Below are 19,003 nucleotides of genomic sequence, written 5' to 3' on the forward strand. Positions count from 1 at the left end.
CTGTGGAAGAATTCAAGTCCTCAAAAATACGATATAAAACGCATTCATGCAGAAAGGCTCTTTGATAATTAACCACCAAAATTGTTCAACGTTCTATGAACAGCGAGTCTCGTTCATGCACCATGTGGAATCTGCCCTGAGTTCTTGTTCATCATGTTGGTACAACAAGAATATGGTAACCTGATCTCCTTCTTCTCCTCTGTATATTACAGAACTGAGTTTGACTTCAACAGCAAGCGATTACCTCTCTACATCACCAACTCCAACAATTGACTACCTTTCTACGATGCTTACTTCCATGATGACACCAACCGTGAAAGAATACACCGCAGAAGGAAGTACAATGCCCCAAACCACCACGATCTCTTCAACCATTGAATTAATCTTGACAACAACGAAACGATCAACAACTGAAGTACTAACAACAGAAGGGCCAACAACTGAAGAATCAACAACAGAAGAGCTAACAACAGAAGGACCAACAACTGAAGTACAAACAACAGACGGACCAACAACTGAAGGACCAACAACAGAAAGACCAACAACAGAAGGACCAACAACAGAAGGACCAACAACAGAAGGACCAACAACAGAAGGGCCCACAACAGATGGACCCACAACAGATGGACCAACAACAGAAGAGCCAACAACAGAAGGACCAACAACAGAAGGACCAACAACAGAAAGACCAACAACTGAAGGACCGACAACAGAAGTTCCACCAACAGAGATGCTAACAGTAGAAGGGCCAACAACTGATGGACTAACAACAGGAGAGCTAACAACAGAAGGGCAAACAACAGAAGGACGCACAGCAGAAGGACGCACAACAGAAGTTCCACCAACAGAAGTGCAAACAGTAGAAGGGTCAACAACTGAAGAACTAACAACAGGACGGCCAACAACAGAAGAACTAACAACAGAAGGGGCAACAACTCAAGGACCAACATCAGAGGAGCCGACAACTAAAGGACTGACAACAGAAAGGTCAACATCAGGAGGACTAACAACACAAGGGCCAACACCAACGGTTGATGTGCCCACAACAACGTTGCCGAGCTCAACGGCTGAGTCGACCGAAGGTAGGACTGTTCCTGGTAGGATCGGCAGAGGACTCAACACCATTGTCACCACCTCAGTTTCTAAACTTGCACTTACTTCAAGTTTAAAGAAAGAATGCGTTGGTAGCTTCATTGCCACTAAAATAGTTAGGTCATTTTTGTGACTTATGTAATTTCACTATTTTCGATATTGTTTTCATTCGTAATATGAACATTTTCAACAATAATCATTTCCTAATGTCATTATTAACATCGTGATGATTACCATTATTGAATCAAACTCTTTAATGTGACGATAGTCAGCGCTTGTAGTGAAAAAGACATATTGAATTGACATTGCATCACAATATAGAAGCAGAATTTCGTTATCGCTTTTCATTCTTATTTCAGGGTCTTTCTACTTACAATACGGTTTAGAAGAAGAGGACCTGGCAATGGCGAAAGATTCCGAGGGTCGAGGCTGCTACTCAGTGTCGTCAGCCGTCGGCCCCATAACAGGACTACCAGTAGGGAGGGACGCCCTCTTTTCGTATGTCAGGGTAGGTTTGATTCCAGTCCGCCATTGACGTTCATCCTCTCGGCATAGACATTAAGTGATTACTTATACCACTCATGGAACAGATGAGTCAAAGCATGTTGAAAAATTCCATCGTATAAAGCTGAAGACCTCGACACCAATGTCCTTTAGATCAATGTCAAAATAAAAGTGCAATCTCATCATGCTATATCTGTTATTCTTGAGGTCACATACTAAAAATTTAGATTTCTTTTGCTTTTTCTCTCAGATCACATCATCCGGCGCGTTGGTCTTCTCTAATGCGACCAATGATAATCTAAACAGCTTCTACAACCCTTCTCAAACTGATGAACACAGCGTCGTCTTTGTCCTTGGTGCCTCGACGGATTTCTGCAGCAATGATTCACAAATCTACTATCAGGTTAGAGCAAATTAGTTCACTTCACTTTGCTGTTTTCTCAATTACGCAAGTTCACTAATAATAAAAATAATGATAATAAATGCATTTATATGTCAATTTATGCTGGTGTTTGTAATCTCGCTAGTGCTATTCATACAAGAAAATAGAATTTATTAGTGGAAAATTGAGCAAAGAAAATGGGATTCCATAGGAATACGATGGAATCCCATTTTCTTTGCTAAATTTTCCACTAAAAAATATTCATTTGTGGTCAGTTTTCCTGTTTGCGTTTGTTACGAGAAAACTAGAAATCACAATAACATTAGGACAATGCAAGACCAAAATAGCAGGAACGAAACAACGAAGAAAAAAAAATGCATGTGATACAGAGATGAAATCATTCCTACTTGACTCTGTACGCCTCCAGAAAGAAAATTACAAATGACAAAAAAGATGAGTTTTGAGAAGAATCTCAAATGATTCAATATATGAGGCATGGTGAATGTATTCCAAAGGGTGGGGACAATGGAAGATAAGGCTCGGTCACCATAACAGGTTTTTGTACGTGGGCCGTGAAGTAATTGGAGAGAGAAAGATGAACCATAGAGTTTAGCAGATGAGGAATTGAGAGAGAGTAGGTTTTGAAAATACGTGGGTGCAAAATTACGTGTAATTTTGTACGTCAGAAGTAGAATTATGACTGTCTCTCGTGACACAAAGAGAAGTATGACATCGTGAAGAGTACACACTTTAAGTAACAAGTCGAGAAAAATATGTAATTTTTAAAAAGAAAAAAAAAAACTTGTTTAATTCCAGTGTTAGTATTCTTCTCATCAAGAAATGGTGGCACATGGAGGTTACCAAAAGTCTTTACGCTCAAAATTTGTTAACAGCTAACCTGCCATGTCAGTACTCTATTGTATCACAACATTATTTGTCTGAATTGGCTGAATTCACACGTATTTAAGAGGTGTGTATAGTCATATGCGATGTTCCAATGTTTTGGAATAATCCAACGAATAATCCAACCATGATTAAAAATTAAGATAGGGTTATCTGCTTATCAGCTGAAATAGACATTCTGATTTTTTTTTCTTGAATTCTTCGCTCTTGCTCCTCTTGAACAATCATAGAAATTATAGCAATCAAATTCGAATGCATCATCTTGGCCATAAACAAAACTAAAATAGAATGAAGGAATAATAATTTGCATTGTCTCATATCAAAGGAATACGTTGGTGATCTGGGCGCCATACAACAGTTACTGCAAGACGCTGGGGAAAGCGTCGATCTTACTGACATTGTGTACACGTACGCTCTGAAGGTCACTTTCGTCAATCTCCGTCCTGCGTTATCAACATCAAATGATGAAGTAAGTGTAGAGACAACATTTTCGATATTGATATTAAATATGTGTGACAGTGTACTTGGGCATTGTAATGCGGTAAATGTTCTTTTTTATTTGGTGTTTGTTTTCAGTTTTCATCAGACTCTTTTCTTACTGAATCTCTATGCATGTTACTTTCTGGATGCCTAACAAACTTTTATTTGATGTATTATTAAGAAAATGATGATTCCATGTCAGTTGCATTGTGCTATATATTGACTACTACACACCTTCTCATAGGAACCAAGTGATGCATGTTGCATAACAACATCGCAATACCTGGCCTCATCCCAATAAACAAGTCAAAAACTCAGCAATGGAGTTCCCATTTCACGTACGTGAGAAAGAATACCCGATGACATATATTATGATTCACTGTAAATAATATTCTACTTATTTTCTTTTGTCAAAGGTTAATACTTTCCAGGCCATTATTGGTACAAATGGCGTACACACTGTGAGCGTCTTGCATTACGATGCTAGTCAGCTGCAGTGGGATGTTGGTACACGAACCGTTGCAGCAGCGATCGGCTACCATACTGACGTCTCCTCGTTGTACCTCTATGAGAATGACATTCCGGGCAGCTACCAGCCATTGGACAATCGCATTGTCTTTAGACTGGACAACAACACCGCAGAGTTTGTCAATCCCAGGACCGAGTGTGTGGACTGGTACGAAGAGGCGGAAACAATTCCAGACAGCTCTGTGACCCTGACTTGTCCCTGCTCTCTGCTGCAATCAGTGTTTGACAGACGTTTTTCACTTTGTTCCGAGCCACCACAGTCGGCATACACGCACGGCCTGCTCCCGCCTGGTAAATCACTGACCCATTATACCTCTCATTTTGTTGTATGTTCCGGCGTACTATTCCCGCACCCCTTCCCAGAAGTAGGAGATGCACGAATTTGATCCATTGATTTTAGTAATTCTTTTCATGGTAAGGGCAAAACGAATGGAACATTCACAACAACAGCGAAAAGTGTGTCTATTTCTATTGTATGTACACTTTCCTTAAACTATTAAGGTATGTCACTGAGCGGCGAATGTTTGCTAACAACGTATGGTCGAAAATAGTTACAATAAATTCCGTCGCAAATAAAACAATCGCAAAGATACTTTAAATAATATGTTCAAAAACTTCGCCGTTCTGTTAGATAACGAGGTAGGTAATTGTTTTACGATTTTCTACTTTCGACTTTATACATAGCAGTCTTGTATAGCTACAAGCTAAAACAGAAATTTGGTGATGCCGATGGAGTTGCGTAGATCTTTTAGATTGCTTATCATATAGTGGTTATATGAAACTGCAATAATGTTTTTTAATCGGTCTGTTTCTGGGTAAGGTCCTTGCACATTGTATTTGTCCAGCTTGCAAAACTAACACCTTACCTGAATCTTATTATCACTGTAATCATCGTCATGCTCGAGATTATCATTGCTGCACCGGTAAATTGATGAACATGATAACAATTAGTATGATATTGACCTGCTTCGTTTCTATGTAGATGTATCCGAAGGAATATTGTGCTTCCAGCGGTCGCGAGGTTTGACAGTTAGTAATCCGTTTGAAGGTATTCAGCGCCAGGGTCCCGGGGTGCGTTGTTACTACGACGTTTCAACCTTCGCTCTTATCACCAATTTCCGTGGTGTCCACGCGTACAGCAGGCAGCAAAGTATAACTGCTTACACGGAAGAAGCAAAGCTTGAGCTATATGGTCAGTGTTTATATTCAGTAAAGATATTATTTTGAGTTTCAGGTCTTCAGTATCTACAGTTAAGAAGATAAGAGCTCTTTGCGAGTGTAAAGAATTTCTGAAGAGAGCAACAATACAAAAAAGAGTACCGTTCCAGTAGATGTCTTCTTTCACACAAAAGACAATCTTATACACAAAATGAATGAAGCAAAGCAAAGAATAATCAACGTCTACAGCTCAATCTCCTGTAGCTGGCTTTTCCCATCAGTTTTTGTTCATGATCAAAATCAGCCAAAACGGTAAATCTTTTTCCTCGTGGTTACATTTGCTCTCTATTACTATATTCTATGAGAGCAATGAACTTAATTAACAGACTATAGTACTGTAAGACAAGCGTTGCGTTTAGTTGATTTCGTCATATTTAACACTTCTATTTGTTATGTATGTAATCTTTGGTTCTTTCAATTTTTCAACTATCCCCGTGTTTTTTGTTTCTTTATACACTACTACATTTGCTTTTTTTAGTTAGTTGGTATGTTCCAAATCGCATTTTGATGACTATTACATAATTTTGTTCAGTGATGTGTATTGCATTTTGTTGTGAAATAAATTTTTGAGAAATTATTGTAATTCATTTATTCTAGCTCATAAAGTGAGGGGTCAGCACATATGTTTGGTGGGTGGTATGTAGTCCCTATTTACTGTGGAAGGAGTTAATGAAGAAAATGAAAGCTTTTCCTTTGAACAGACAGGTACCTTTCACTACTTAAGATATATCAATAATTTCCCGAAGCATGAAAGTGTGCCTATATATATACGTATATATATATATATATATAAAATATATTTTTTTTAATGAAAAAAAAAAAACTGGTAGTGGAGAAAGTTGTAGCTTGTGTTGCTCAGCATGACTGATCAGACATAAGATAATGCATTTTGCATTGTTTGCAAATTGTACAGGGATTCTGTGTTATCAGAATTATCATCGTTTTTGCTCACTTTTCTTATTTTGAAAGATTCTGACATTCTCCCTGCGTACTACTGCATCGTGCGCTCGGAGAGCGAGGTGTTCAAGAACCTCTATGATGAGCGTAGGAAACCCGCAACGTGCCAGGACTACAGCTTCCCGCTACAAGGTATCGGTGTTAGATTATGACATTTAGATTTGATTTTGGTGACACATCTTAGTCCCTCTTTACCATTCATAATCATATTGTTACGGCGCCCTGATTTACTGCAATTATTCAATTCAATTAAAATCAATAGTATATTTATTTTCACAAAACAAAAATACATCCTACAAATCGGTACATGAGTCATTTTGACCTTCATCCAGCTGGGAAGGACAGATCGTTGAACAAAATATAAGACATATGCATGAATAGTATTTTCACGAAAAAAAAAGCAACGCACACTTTGCCATTGTAACAAAAAAAAAGAGAAATAATCATAACGATGGAAATTAGTGTTCAACATATATGACACATACTATTTTGAATGCTCTACACTTTCTTTTCACGGACCTTCAAACCTATTCGTATATGAGAACCAAGATCTATTACATTGTTAATGTGGCATTAAAAATAGTACTGTATGCATCATTGTCTATATCTTTATCTTCCAACATAAAGGCGAGTGCGCTGAAGAATAAAATGACGTATTAGTTCTCGTTATTGTGATTACAGTATAGTATAGTGACTGTCGGAATTTTCTGAGAATGAGAATACAGGTGCAAAGGGGATGACAAAACTATGAGTGCATCTCAAAGTAGTTGAACAATTAAAATTCTGTCCTCTGTCCCATCCACAATGTCTCATTTGACCCAGATGTAGAAAATTGATATACAAGTACTTCCAACAAAGAAAAAAAAAATAAGTACACTTGTAATAATATCAATACGGGCCTAATTATATCAGTAATTATTTGATGATTTCAGATAACACGAATGAGGTCAGACTTGGACAGAGTCCATATCAGGCCATAGCACGCTGAGCATTACAAACTATATTTCATGCATTTTCATCAGCATTCACCTGGGGCGACCCTCATATCAGTACACTGGACGGTAACACGTACACATTCAACGGGCTTGGGGAGTACACCATGATTTCATTCCCAGACGAGGTGAACTTTACCCTGCAGGCCCGAACGGCTAAGGCTCTCGACGCCGACAATAACGAGGTTGACACCGGCACAGTCTACGTTGGCTTCGCTGCCGAACATGGTGGCACAAAAGTACGTTTTTCTTCGTAACTGAACTCTGCTCGATTGCTCGGTGGTTTGGACCATTTCATTAACAATTTAGATTGAAGAGATGGAAACCAGTTGGGTTGAAAGTGTTTGCTTTACCGCAGTGTTTGATTTTTCTACATTCGAAAGCCAACACCGTTTCTATTTACAGATTAGTATCCCATCATCTATCTATCTATCCATTCATCCATACTTCCGTCTCCCTGTCTATCTATCTAACTGTATATTTTACTATATATTTGGATATCAAGATATTGAATCATTTTATCCATGCATGTGTAATTTCCGAAAAGAAGAAAAAATACTTTGATGTTCGAATCATGAAGATGATAATAGTATGTGCGACAATGTCAAATGTTCACTAGCCAATGGTATAACTGGTGACACGATTGGTAGTCAGGGTAGTGATATCAATTTATAAGCCCGATCGTTTCCGTTCTTTGCACGTTTCCGATCTTTGCACGTTTCCGATATATGGTTATAGTGATTTGGAAGGACAGAAAAGAATAAGTAAATTATAACTGGATGGAGTTTTCCAATTTTTGTTATGACAAGTCACCAGATTTGGCCATGTTAACGGGAAATTGTTTCTTTGTGACAGTTTTTGCAATTGGTCACTGTCAGAGCGTCCGTGGACGTCAATTTCTTATTTTTCAGAAAGAGATTCTATTTAAAAAATAAAGTAAAATCGTTATGCATTGCATAATTTTTTATTATAAGATGAAATACGGAGGATTGCAGATGGTTGGGAGCAACAAACTATCTACATCTATGAATTTAATTCTTGCTGCCATGGGATACAAAACATTTGTTTTTTGCAGACATGTATTAATTTTCTCTTCTTTTGCTGCCACGATTTGACTAGGACTCTACATTTTATTCTGTAACACCATTTCATGTATGCGCGAAACACAATTTTTGTGTAACAGAACATTTCTAAAACAAATCAGATAATATTTCCAAGGAGATCGAACAAAGTGTATACAAAGGCTTCGACATGAACAAAATTAAGCTATTAACCTAGATATTTAGATTTAACAGCAATGTAACTGATTCAGAGAAGATTTTCAGGGAATATCACAACTTTTTAGCCAATGTAGACTTTAGTTACATATTTGTATCCATTTCTATTTCTGTTCACATTAATTATCCCGTTAGATAACTTTCCGCATAAGTTTCTGTGTATTAACTGACATTTAGTCGTCTTAAACGGAGTAATTATTACATCCCATTGCATCTAACCCAGATTTCTATTGAAAACTACTAACCCGGAGGAGATTGGATTAGACTACGACTGAACGTACGCTATGACTGCGCAGTAGTGCGAAATAGTTATATTTATCGTAACAAAATTTATGCATGTCACGTGGTATCAATCTGGCCTATCACAAATCTTGCCGTTGATAGCACTATACAGTTGCATGCATTACATATTATTTATTGTATATTATAAATTGGGCATCTTTAACCACGTGACGTGGTGCTCGCACATATCGCCGAAATTATAGGACACAAGCAGCAAAACCGACCAAAACATTCAATTATAAACATTTACAAAAGTTTCTACCCAGCACATCGTTTTTGCTTCATGCAGTAGGACGACACTCACTCCAATATGAAAAACCTGGAAGAGGGAACCATATCGTATGTCTCTAATGTCTGTCTCTTCTGTTTTGATCTGCCACGCACAACAGGTACAGCTGCTGTTGAACGATGAAAGAAATGCTATAAACATCCTTATCAATGGGACCCAGAACGTTACTGTTGATAGCATCAAACAGGGTACTGATTTTGATTATATAGTCTATTTTATCTGTTTATATGCTATAACTCTCTAAAAAAATCGAGTGAAATATTCACTCTTGAAGGAATGAATACAAAAGGAATGAATTTAGAGTGAAATTGGATTGAATTTTGAGTAAAAATGCTCATTTTCACTCATTTTGGAGTGACCTCAGGGATCAGTCGAAGATTTTGGAGTGTTCCCTGAGGTCACTCTAAAACGAGTGAAAATTAACATTTTCACTCAAAATTCACTCCAATTTCACTCTAAATTCACTCTTTTGTGTATTCACTCCTTCAAGAGTGAATATTTTCACTCGATTTTTTTTTTAGAGAGTACGTCATTTTTTCTTCGTTAATGGAAAATTGTTTTATGTCTTGATATTGACGAGACTAATAGGAAAGATAATGCAAAGTGCAAACGGAAATTTGACCTTTTCAATTATACAATCCAGACGTCATTTTAGTGTGCCTTTTTTGTTTATTTGTTTAGTTCTCATCGAGTAACAGGAAATAAAATCAATAGAACTCCAAAACACACGAATATTCATCTTAGTAAGTGTAACATAGGACCTGCCGTTTTTCCCAGCATTAATACGTTCAATGTACAATGCATTCCCGTTTATCGTAAGTTTGATTGCTAATAATTCTCCATTGGTTCTCTGATAATTTTTATAATTTCCGTTATTCTGTCTGGTGTAAAAACATCGACAAATGTCTCAGGATACTGTAATAAAAAGAGGATACTGTAATAAAAAGAGGAAGCCTGGAATCGTACATTGTAACGTTCACATTTGAGTAAACAGTCATGATTGTATCTGTTTCAATCCGCTTCGTTATTGTTCTCCGCGTGTGAGTGTATAAGAAGATAAATAAATCTGACCGAATAGGTAACAGAAGAATCTGTGTGTGTCGGTTTCGCATTAAGCTCGATGATAACGTTTTTTATGCCTCCACCACGAAGTGTCGCCACGAAGGCATTATGTTTTCGGGTTGTCCGGCCTTCCGTCCGTCCGTCCGTAATCAATTTTGTGGACAGCGTATTACTAAGAAACCGTTTGAGGTATCCTAATGAAACTTGACATGTGTAGTGGGCAAAGTTGTGCCTATCAACTTTTGAGTGCAGATGCTCAAGGTCAAAGATCAAAGGCAAGGTCAAATGCTCAAAATTTACTATTTCTCCAGTATCTATGCAATGCCTGGAGGTACATGTGTATTTTTTGAAACATAGTGCATGTATGTACTACCCAACAAAGATTCTCTAGAGAGAGTTTCGGGTCATGAGGTCAAAGGACAAGTGAATTGTTAAAATTTCACTTTTTTTCCATATCTCGGAAATGGTTCAAGGTATCTAAATGGAACTTGGTACATATGCATGTACTGACTGGCAGTGATTATTCAGGGATTCTAGGGTCATGGGGTCAGGGGTTCAAAGGTCAAGGCAAACTCCTCAAAATTTCACTTTCCCCTCATATTTATGCAATGCCTGCCGGATTTTTTTCCTGAATCTTAAAAAGTATACATGTATTACCCGATAGAGATTCTCTGGGAAGTTTTTTGACAGAAAGGGCAAAGGTCAAGTGAAAGTGCTAAATTTCACTTTTTCTTCCATATCTCCAAAGTGGTTAAAGGTATCATCATGAAACTTTGTACATATTTATGCATGTTCTGCTTGACAGTGATTCTCATGGGAATTTTAGGGTCATGGGGCAAAGGCCAGTTTAAAATGCTAACATTAATTTAATACTGAAATTACACTTTTTCTCCATATCTTAAAAAAGAATTACTCAATGCATAAACATATACAAAAACATCAAAAGTCAATTAGAAATCCTCAAATCCTTGAATACATGCTCCCTTAGAAAATAAACCATTCATCCAATGAAACCTAGTTCAAAGTGAACATTCAACACATTCATGACAAACATGTCATTTTGATATTTTGCCAATTATGTTTAACCGTCATCACACATTGTAAAGACGTACTATGTACCTATAAGGGGAATCATGCATTATGGCAGAGGCGTACCAGTCGCCATAATTAGCAACATTTCTAGTTAACATTTCTTATATGTATTGACAAAACCTTTTCCGTCGCAAATGCGGAAAAGCAACAAAGCATTTAATGAGCCCCTCACCAGAGTAACCGTCTAATGCAAGTAAATCAATAAAACATTCAATTAGTACCAACAAGAGTAGCCGTATGATGCAAGTCAAATGTCGAATTTTATTGCAAACAGGTGGCTATCAGGACGACGACTCAGGTCTCTTCATAGAGTACGACCCACCCAGTGAGTACAAGGAGAACGCAGAGATTCTCGTATCGTTCGAGATTAACAGAATGGAAGGCATCGCCATCAGTTTCTCCGTCATCCAAGGATACAAGAGCCTGTCGTTTTCTTTCCATGCACCGCCAGAATACTCGACCATAGGAACAAGTTATGGTCTACTTGGTGAGGAATCAAAGCACAAACACACACACAAACACGCCAACACACACTCACAGATATACTCACAAACTCTATCTTGCCCTCGTACTTTTTTTTTTATAGAAATAGCTTCATGTGACACTCGCAATATGTCTTGAGACACTGCCTACAACACACGTGCTCACTCGTGCTTATATGAATAAGCAATTCATACAGAATCACAAATGACATCATAAGCACGTGTATTCATGGTATCATTCGTCAATGAACAGAACCGTTACACAAAATTATCATTTGCTAGAATCCCACATATTCTGAAAACGTTTATTTATTGTGTTTTGTGTTAAAGGCGTGAGACAAGCTCAGTAATGTGTGCTTCTTTCTATGTTAGGCATTACCTAATTTGCGATTCTCGCACTCGAGTGACATAGCACCCGTGGGTGTCTCTCTCTCCCTCTCTCCCTCCCTCCCTCCCTCCCTCCCTCTCTCTCTCTCTCTCTCTCTCTCTCTCTATGACGCACAGGACAGAGTGGATCAGTGATAATTGGATGCGCGGGTTTAACTTTGGAACAGTTTAAACCCACGAGCGCAGCGAGTGGGTTTTAGACTGTTCTAAAGTTAAACGAAAATAGTTAAACGAAATAGGCCTGTGCGTCATTTGTGTTATGAAATGGGCCCGTAAATTCATGAAATACAACCATTTTCCCCATCATGCATCCGGTACACCTACAACACTATAGAAGACTTGAGCCATGCGTTCGGATTTTACCGGATGCATGGCCATGCGTTCGAATTTTACCGGACGCATGGTTCAGTGTGGGTCAGTAAAAATCAATGCGTGACAATTGACCAATCAGATTGCAGAGATTCTAAAGCCCATTTTATAACATACCCATAAAATGTAATATCTATGAAAGGTAGAGATGGTAACGAATTATTAGAGTCAAACAAGTTTAAATGGTTGCATCGTATGCGCTTTGCATTATGCGTCTTCGTTAAGATTTCGAATTGTTCGTAATCCTGAAGATGACTGTGTTTTCATAACTACGATAAGCACTGTTATATAGGAAAGGCGTCATTATGTTATCGTAGCATCATTGTCTGAAACCCTGAAGAAGACGCAAGACGCGTTAGAAATTTGGTTGACTTTCATAATAATGCATGAAGTGATCTTTTTCCTCCATCCTTTGTCTGTTTGTGTGCTGAAGCAAACACGTGGACTAAAATTCACGTTATAATATTTATATAAACCTATCGCACATCATATTGTCTAATATAATATTATTCATAATTGGTTGATGCGAAACACATAACATCCATTGTATCTTGATTACAAAGTTAGTTTATGAGACGTTGTGCCTTGCAATTAATGACACAAAGGGTGAATACGACTAGAACCGTTATAGACTGTATGTACCCAAAAACGAAGTCTGTATTTTGAGTATATTAAACTGTGCATTTCATCGTGTATTATGCGTGTTATAAACATTATAAACTGTACTTACAATTTATATGTTACATCCTATGTCAAAATTTTCTATATTGATACATCCAGACACAGAGAGAGAGAAATAGACAGAGAAAGAAAGAGAGGTAGAGAGCGAGAGAATAGGAGAGAGGGAATGACAGAAAAAGGAAGAGAGAGGGAGATGAGATGATTAGTGGGGATATAAAAGTTTCTCTTTCAGTTGCCCTTCTAGAGTTGATGAAATAATCCTGATGGCAATCGCTCATTTTAACCTTTCTACAGGAGTGTGGAACGGTAATGCTACCGATGACTTCCTATTGAGAAATGGCACTACCTTCGAAACGCCATCCAATGGAACCCTGGAAGAGTCTCAGATTTATGCATTCGGTCAATCCTGTAAGTACTGGTATTATTCTCTGAAAGCACACACTGGTCCGCGCTGTTGCGTCAAATAGATATGTACATGTGACAAGGTCTAGAGCACAAAACATATTTTCCAGAGATGGAAATTCTCTTGAGGTTTCTCTTCTAATAAGCAAGTTAATCATCATTCACATAAACGGAAATGTCTTCATGTGCTTTGTATCCTAAGGCCTACCATAATATATCAATGTAGATTGTGTGCATCTTTTGACAAAATGTTGTTACTATTATTATTATGTCCAGACTTTATATTCCCTAAATCTTGGGATCAAGGATTTCGGCTGAAGTAACAGCCAAGATAATCGCGATTCTTCGATCAATTTTAGAGCAAGTTAACCGAACCAAAACTTAGTTCAAAACATGACACTTAGCCCTCTAAGGTTGGTTTATCATTCGTCATTGTCCTCTACAAGTAAATGACAAATCCGCGCTGATTACGCAACTATGACGTCACCTGTTTTATTCGGGGGTTTTGTGCAACATGTCCTTGAAGTAATCTGAGCAAAAGCATGAAATTAATCCTTTCACCAAATCGTAGAGCTTGCTTAACGAACTCATCTCCGGCATTTTACATTTTTTAACCTGATAGTTTAAGTAATTAAATCCTTTTTTTTTTAGGTAGAGATCGTAAAACTGTCGAAGAGGTCAATATAAAAAATTCGTATGATTCCCACCTTATAACTGTTTACGTCTGATCATCCACGCCGCAGTGTTACTGCCATCATGATAACGACGTGATGTTTAATCATAGTCTCTTTTATATGCTCAGTTATGATTCGCCCCTCGTTACTGTCCTACAGGGAACGTCCCATCAAACGAGATCCTCTTCACGTATCCAGAGGGACAATCCTGGACGGACTTCAACGACCCGAACTTCAGGCCACCGTCTGTCGCCGACCTCCTCCAACAGGCAAACGAGTCGTACATCGCCGAAGTGCAACAAAGGTGCAACGGGGATGAGTCGTGTATTTTCGACGCGCTTGCCACTAATGACATCGAAGCCGGAGTGAACAGCATGAATTTTTCGACAGCGTCTACCCACGAAATGAATTCGCTGGGTAAATAAAAGAAAGGAAAAGAAAATACATGTATGACATTGATACGTATAATGCGTGTAGAAAGATTGAAAACTCAACAGAAAATTGATGAATTGAAAATGAAATAGAATAATTCTTCGCAGTTTGAATATGAGCATAGTGGGCAAGGTCATTTCAGGATAGTATCCCAAACGTAGGCATAAAATTCCTTCAGAAGCAATCAATGATTTCATGATAAAGGCTAAAAGACCCCGCAAGAGGTCAGTTTATGAATACAAGTATCTACAAACAATTCTTATTCACGTAAAATAATGCATGAATATGAGATCAACTTTGCGATGGTTAGAGTGTCGTTTTTAATAGGATCTCTTTGTGATTTATTTCTGATGATATTGCCCTTTTGTTCTATAAATCAATTATTCAAAGTAAATTAGATTATTGTGATGTTGTGTGGAGGAATATAAAGAAATATCATATTCAAAGACTCCAAATTCTTCAAAATAGATCACTGCGTGCAGTACAGGGGGCGTTTCATCAACGAGTTCGTCGGAGTTTTCACCGACGAATTTGCTATCAGCCAATCAGACCAAGAATTTCATTAGCTTTTAACAGTTGTCAGTGTAAATCCTTGCGTCTGATTGGCTGATAGCAAATTCGTCGGTGAAAACCCCCGACAAACTTGTTGATGAAACGCCCCCCTGAACGTACAAGCTAGGTTCCCAACTGACTTATTATACACAGCACTACCCATCGATAAACTGGATAAGAGGCAACATAAACATACTCTACAAATTATGTATAAAATTGCACACAAGTTTTGTCCGAAATATTTGCTTGATATGTTTCCTTTTAAAGTTTTCAGCTATAACGTAAGGAATTCATCGTTAAATTTTGTGTTACCTTTGATTAAGACTTGTTTCAAACATAAAAGTTTGACATATTCTGGATCAATGCATTGGAATAAGTTACCATTGGAATTGAAACAAAAACCAACGTTTGTAAGCTTTAAAAACGCACTTGACCGAAACTGTTAATTGACAACTTTTTCAGTTTCCCCCCTTTGTATGGGCTTCTCTCTCCCTATCTCTCCTCTCTCTCTCTCTCTCTCTCTCTCTCTCTCTTTCTGTCTGTCTCCCTCATTCTCTCTCTCTCTTGAACTCTCTTTTTTTTCCGTCTCTTTCATTTTAAACTACGGCGATGTACTTGTATAATTGTACATGGTTATCTTTGATTGATCATGTTTGTTTCTGTCGAAATGTGTGCCGCAGTTTCATCAACATGTTATTGTGTTTTTTTCTATATGTTTTTTTTTTGTTTGTTTTTATGTATGAGTTTTGTTTTTGTTTGTTTGGTTTCTTTGTTCATTTCTGTATAAAATGTGTATCTATGTTGTATTTTTTATCCGCACGGACCTGCGGAAGAACAGCCTTCGGGCTGAAGTATGTGCCGTGCATAAATAAATGAATGAAATGAAATGAAATGAAATGAAATGAAATGAAATGAAATGCAGTGACTATAGGCTTCAGTTGATTGTGGTAAATAATGATTGCAGTTACTTATCAGATGTAACAACTGCACTCTCTTTCAGCTAACTTCCCACCTTCGGTTATGAGCGTCGAGGATTTAAGTGTCATTAAAGGTTTGCAACAGAACGACACTCTGGCAGTCATTGTTGGTCAACGTTACACGCTGCAAATCAATGTCAGTGACGTCAACGGGGACAGGATCTCTTACACAATCAACGGGCCGGGCTCCGAAGGCGCAAATATCGATGACGGTGAGTTGTGTATGTTACTCAACGTTGTTTCAATCGCGCTGTCTGGTAAGACACGACAGTAATCAAGTAACTTTGGTAGCTTACGGAAAATCTTACTTAATGATTGTTTACCGTAAGAAATTAATTAGTCTTTTGAACTCAGTACTTACAGTGTCATTTTTTTTTCTTGGTGGGGCATTAAACAGTTGATCCTGTTCGCCAAGATGAAGGGCAATCCATCTAAGATTATAATGATGAATGTAATTATAAGCAATAATGATGATAAGAATGTAGGTGAATTTAATTGTAGCACAATTTCGAAATTACATGTCACGTTCAAAATATGTTTTACCATAACGAATTAATAGAAGAGATGACTGTCGAGACTATTGGTTGCGAAAAAATCTCAGAAGGTTATACCACAATTTGGGAGCACCAGTTGAATGCTTAGCCATCAACAGTTGGTTTCATCTTGGGGATTGGATAGTTCAGAGTGATGCCTTGAGAGGAGCGAATGGAGTACCGAGGTGGTAGCCTGATGGTTATGAGTTCAGAAAGATGGGGAGGAGCGAAACCATGTATGCATTTGAAGATGGGGAGGGAGCAGCATTTTGTAGAACCCGGGACTTGCTGAGCAGCGACTCTAACTATCAAAGAATGGTGTCATGTGACAAGACTTTGATGAACCTGTTGAAAGTCTTTATGCAGCATCTAAATTGGCAGCAGTTTCCCAAGTTCACCATGTATAGAATTCACCATATATAGAATACACCATTCCAGCAATTTACTAGTAGTCGGTTAGTGATTAAAGGCATTAATAACGCTGTAAACGTCGATATTTTTGCATGATTAATTTTTTGTTCTGAGCGACTAAAAAAACAAAACAAAACAAAACAAAAAAACATGTTCGCGGCTCAATGCATTCGCGCTTCGGAATTTTCAACACATTCAGAACGTGCAGAAAAAATTGTGAAGATATTTTTCGCGGGTTTTAGAATTGGCGAAAAATGCAAAAATTAGTATACCGCGAAAATGTCTGCGTTTACAAAGTAAGGATGAGCGGGGCCTAATGACCTCTTTGTCATGGTACTTGCGAATTTAGTGTCACAACACTGATTGCGAATTCAATGTCACAACATTAATGGATGTTGTGTAGAATGGAAGAAGACCGCCCTATATGTCATCCAGACATATAGGCCCTATGTCCACAGTCATGTTTGTCTCTGAAGTGGGAGATTTTGATCTTCTGCAGTTGCTGACATGGCAGGTGCCAGTTATGAGTAGGCCTAACTTTTTGTCATCATTGATTTGCAATTTATTCCTTGTTCATGAATCCGACATAAATTTGTCATTGAAACAAGAATCCGTCACGACAACAGTTTCTTCTGCATTTTGCATCATCATTTGATATGAAGTTAGTATAGTTGCATGTCATCGCCGTAACATTGAGTAACTCTGTTTTGTCATCATTGTTTGGCAATCTATTCCTTATTCATGGATCCAATATCAAATGTCATTGAAACAAGAATTCATCACTACAACAGCTTCTGTTTAGGTCGAGCCCACTGGAGGGTGCGGGGAGACTAGAGGGATCGCCTGCGGGGTCTGTCCGTCAGTCGTCCGTCCGTCGTCCGTCCGTAACGCTTCAAAAAACTTGAATAACTCTCTGCTTAGGACTTTAATTTCAATCAAACTTAGAGGGGAAGATTGGTTATACAAAGTTACACATTTTACCAAACATAAAGGTCACCTCAAGGTCAAAAGTCACAGGCAGGGTTCAACGAACTTTTAAGGCCCAATGAACTTTTAAGGCCCAATGTTGAGTTTTGTTTATGGCTAACACTTTTGATCCTTATGTATGTTTGTGACCGAACTTGGATGGTAGATGTTCCTTGGAGAGTTCAAGGTCACCAGAACGTCAAAGGTCACAAACAGGGTCAATGAACTTTTAGGGTCCAATTTTAAAGGACAAGTTCACCTTCATAAACATAAGGATTGAGAAAATGCAACAATATTAGTAGAACACATCAGTGAAAGTTTGAGGAAAATTGGACAATCGATGCAAAAGTTATGAATTTTTTAAATTTTTGTGTTGGAACCGCTGGATGAGGAGACTACTACAGCGTGTGAGTCATATGCGTACAACAGTATAAAGAAAATATAAAAGAAAATTCAACATATTTTCACTTTTTTCGCATAATAAAAGAGCAATTGACTTGCCTCTTTCTAAAGGCAGGGGGAATAATATTACCCATAACATTTATCGGTAACGAGTCAGGGGAATGTGTACTTTTTTCAAAAGATGGAATTTTGTGAAATTCTCTTTATATTTTCCTTATATTGTTGTACGCATGTGACATCTAAGTTATTCATACACTGCAGTAGTCTTCTCATCCAGCGGGTACTGCAAAAAAACTTCAAAAATTCTTAACTTTTGAACGGATTGTCTGATTTTCCTCAAACTTTCAATGATGTGTTCTACTAATATTGCTACATTCTCTCAATCCTTATGTTTATGAAGGTGAACTTGTCCTTTAAGTTTTTACAGCGCGTTTCGTTTGTGGCTCATAACTTTTGATCCCTATGTCCGTTTGTGACGAAACTTGGATGATAGATGTCCCTTGGGGAGATAAAGTTCATCATAAGGTCAAAGGTTACAGACAGGGGTCAACGAACTTTTAGGGCCCAATGTTAAGTTTTTACGGCACGTTTTGATTATGGCTCATAACTTTTGATCCATATGTCCGTTTGTGACCAAACTTGGCTGGTAAATGTCCCTTGGGGAGTTGAAGGTCACC

The 19,003-nt window shown here is 38.0% G+C and overlaps 1 protein-coding gene across 1 annotated transcript in view; it reads left to right on the plus strand.

Moving 5' to 3' along the window:
* Positions 1-301: 301 nt before the first annotated feature.
* Positions 302-19,003, plus strand: part of LOC139715730 (uncharacterized) — a 96,075-nt gene continuing 77,373 nt past the window's right edge. Inside the window, exons 1-11 of the mRNA XM_071627279.1 lie at positions 302-1,082; positions 1,452-1,600; positions 1,847-1,999; positions 3,778-4,180; positions 6,077-6,196; positions 7,087-7,295; positions 9,005-9,092; positions 11,333-11,545; positions 13,272-13,385; positions 14,213-14,470; positions 16,038-16,226. Coding sequence (XP_071483380.1) covers positions 302-1,082; positions 1,452-1,600; positions 1,847-1,999; positions 3,778-4,180; positions 6,077-6,196; positions 7,087-7,295; positions 9,005-9,092; positions 11,333-11,545; positions 13,272-13,385; positions 14,213-14,470; positions 16,038-16,226 — 2,677 coding nt within the window. The remainder of the gene's footprint in view (positions 1,083-1,451; positions 1,601-1,846; positions 2,000-3,777; positions 4,181-6,076; positions 6,197-7,086; positions 7,296-9,004; positions 9,093-11,332; positions 11,546-13,271; positions 13,386-14,212; positions 14,471-16,037; positions 16,227-19,003) is intronic.

This window comes from Diadema antillarum, unplaced genomic scaffold, assembly GCF_040938485.1.
Source record: "Diadema antillarum isolate AM-2024a unplaced genomic scaffold, OU_Dant_1.0 scf00000054, whole genome shotgun sequence".
Taxonomy (NCBI): domain Eukaryota; kingdom Metazoa; phylum Echinodermata; class Echinoidea; order Diadematoida; family Diadematidae; genus Diadema; species Diadema antillarum.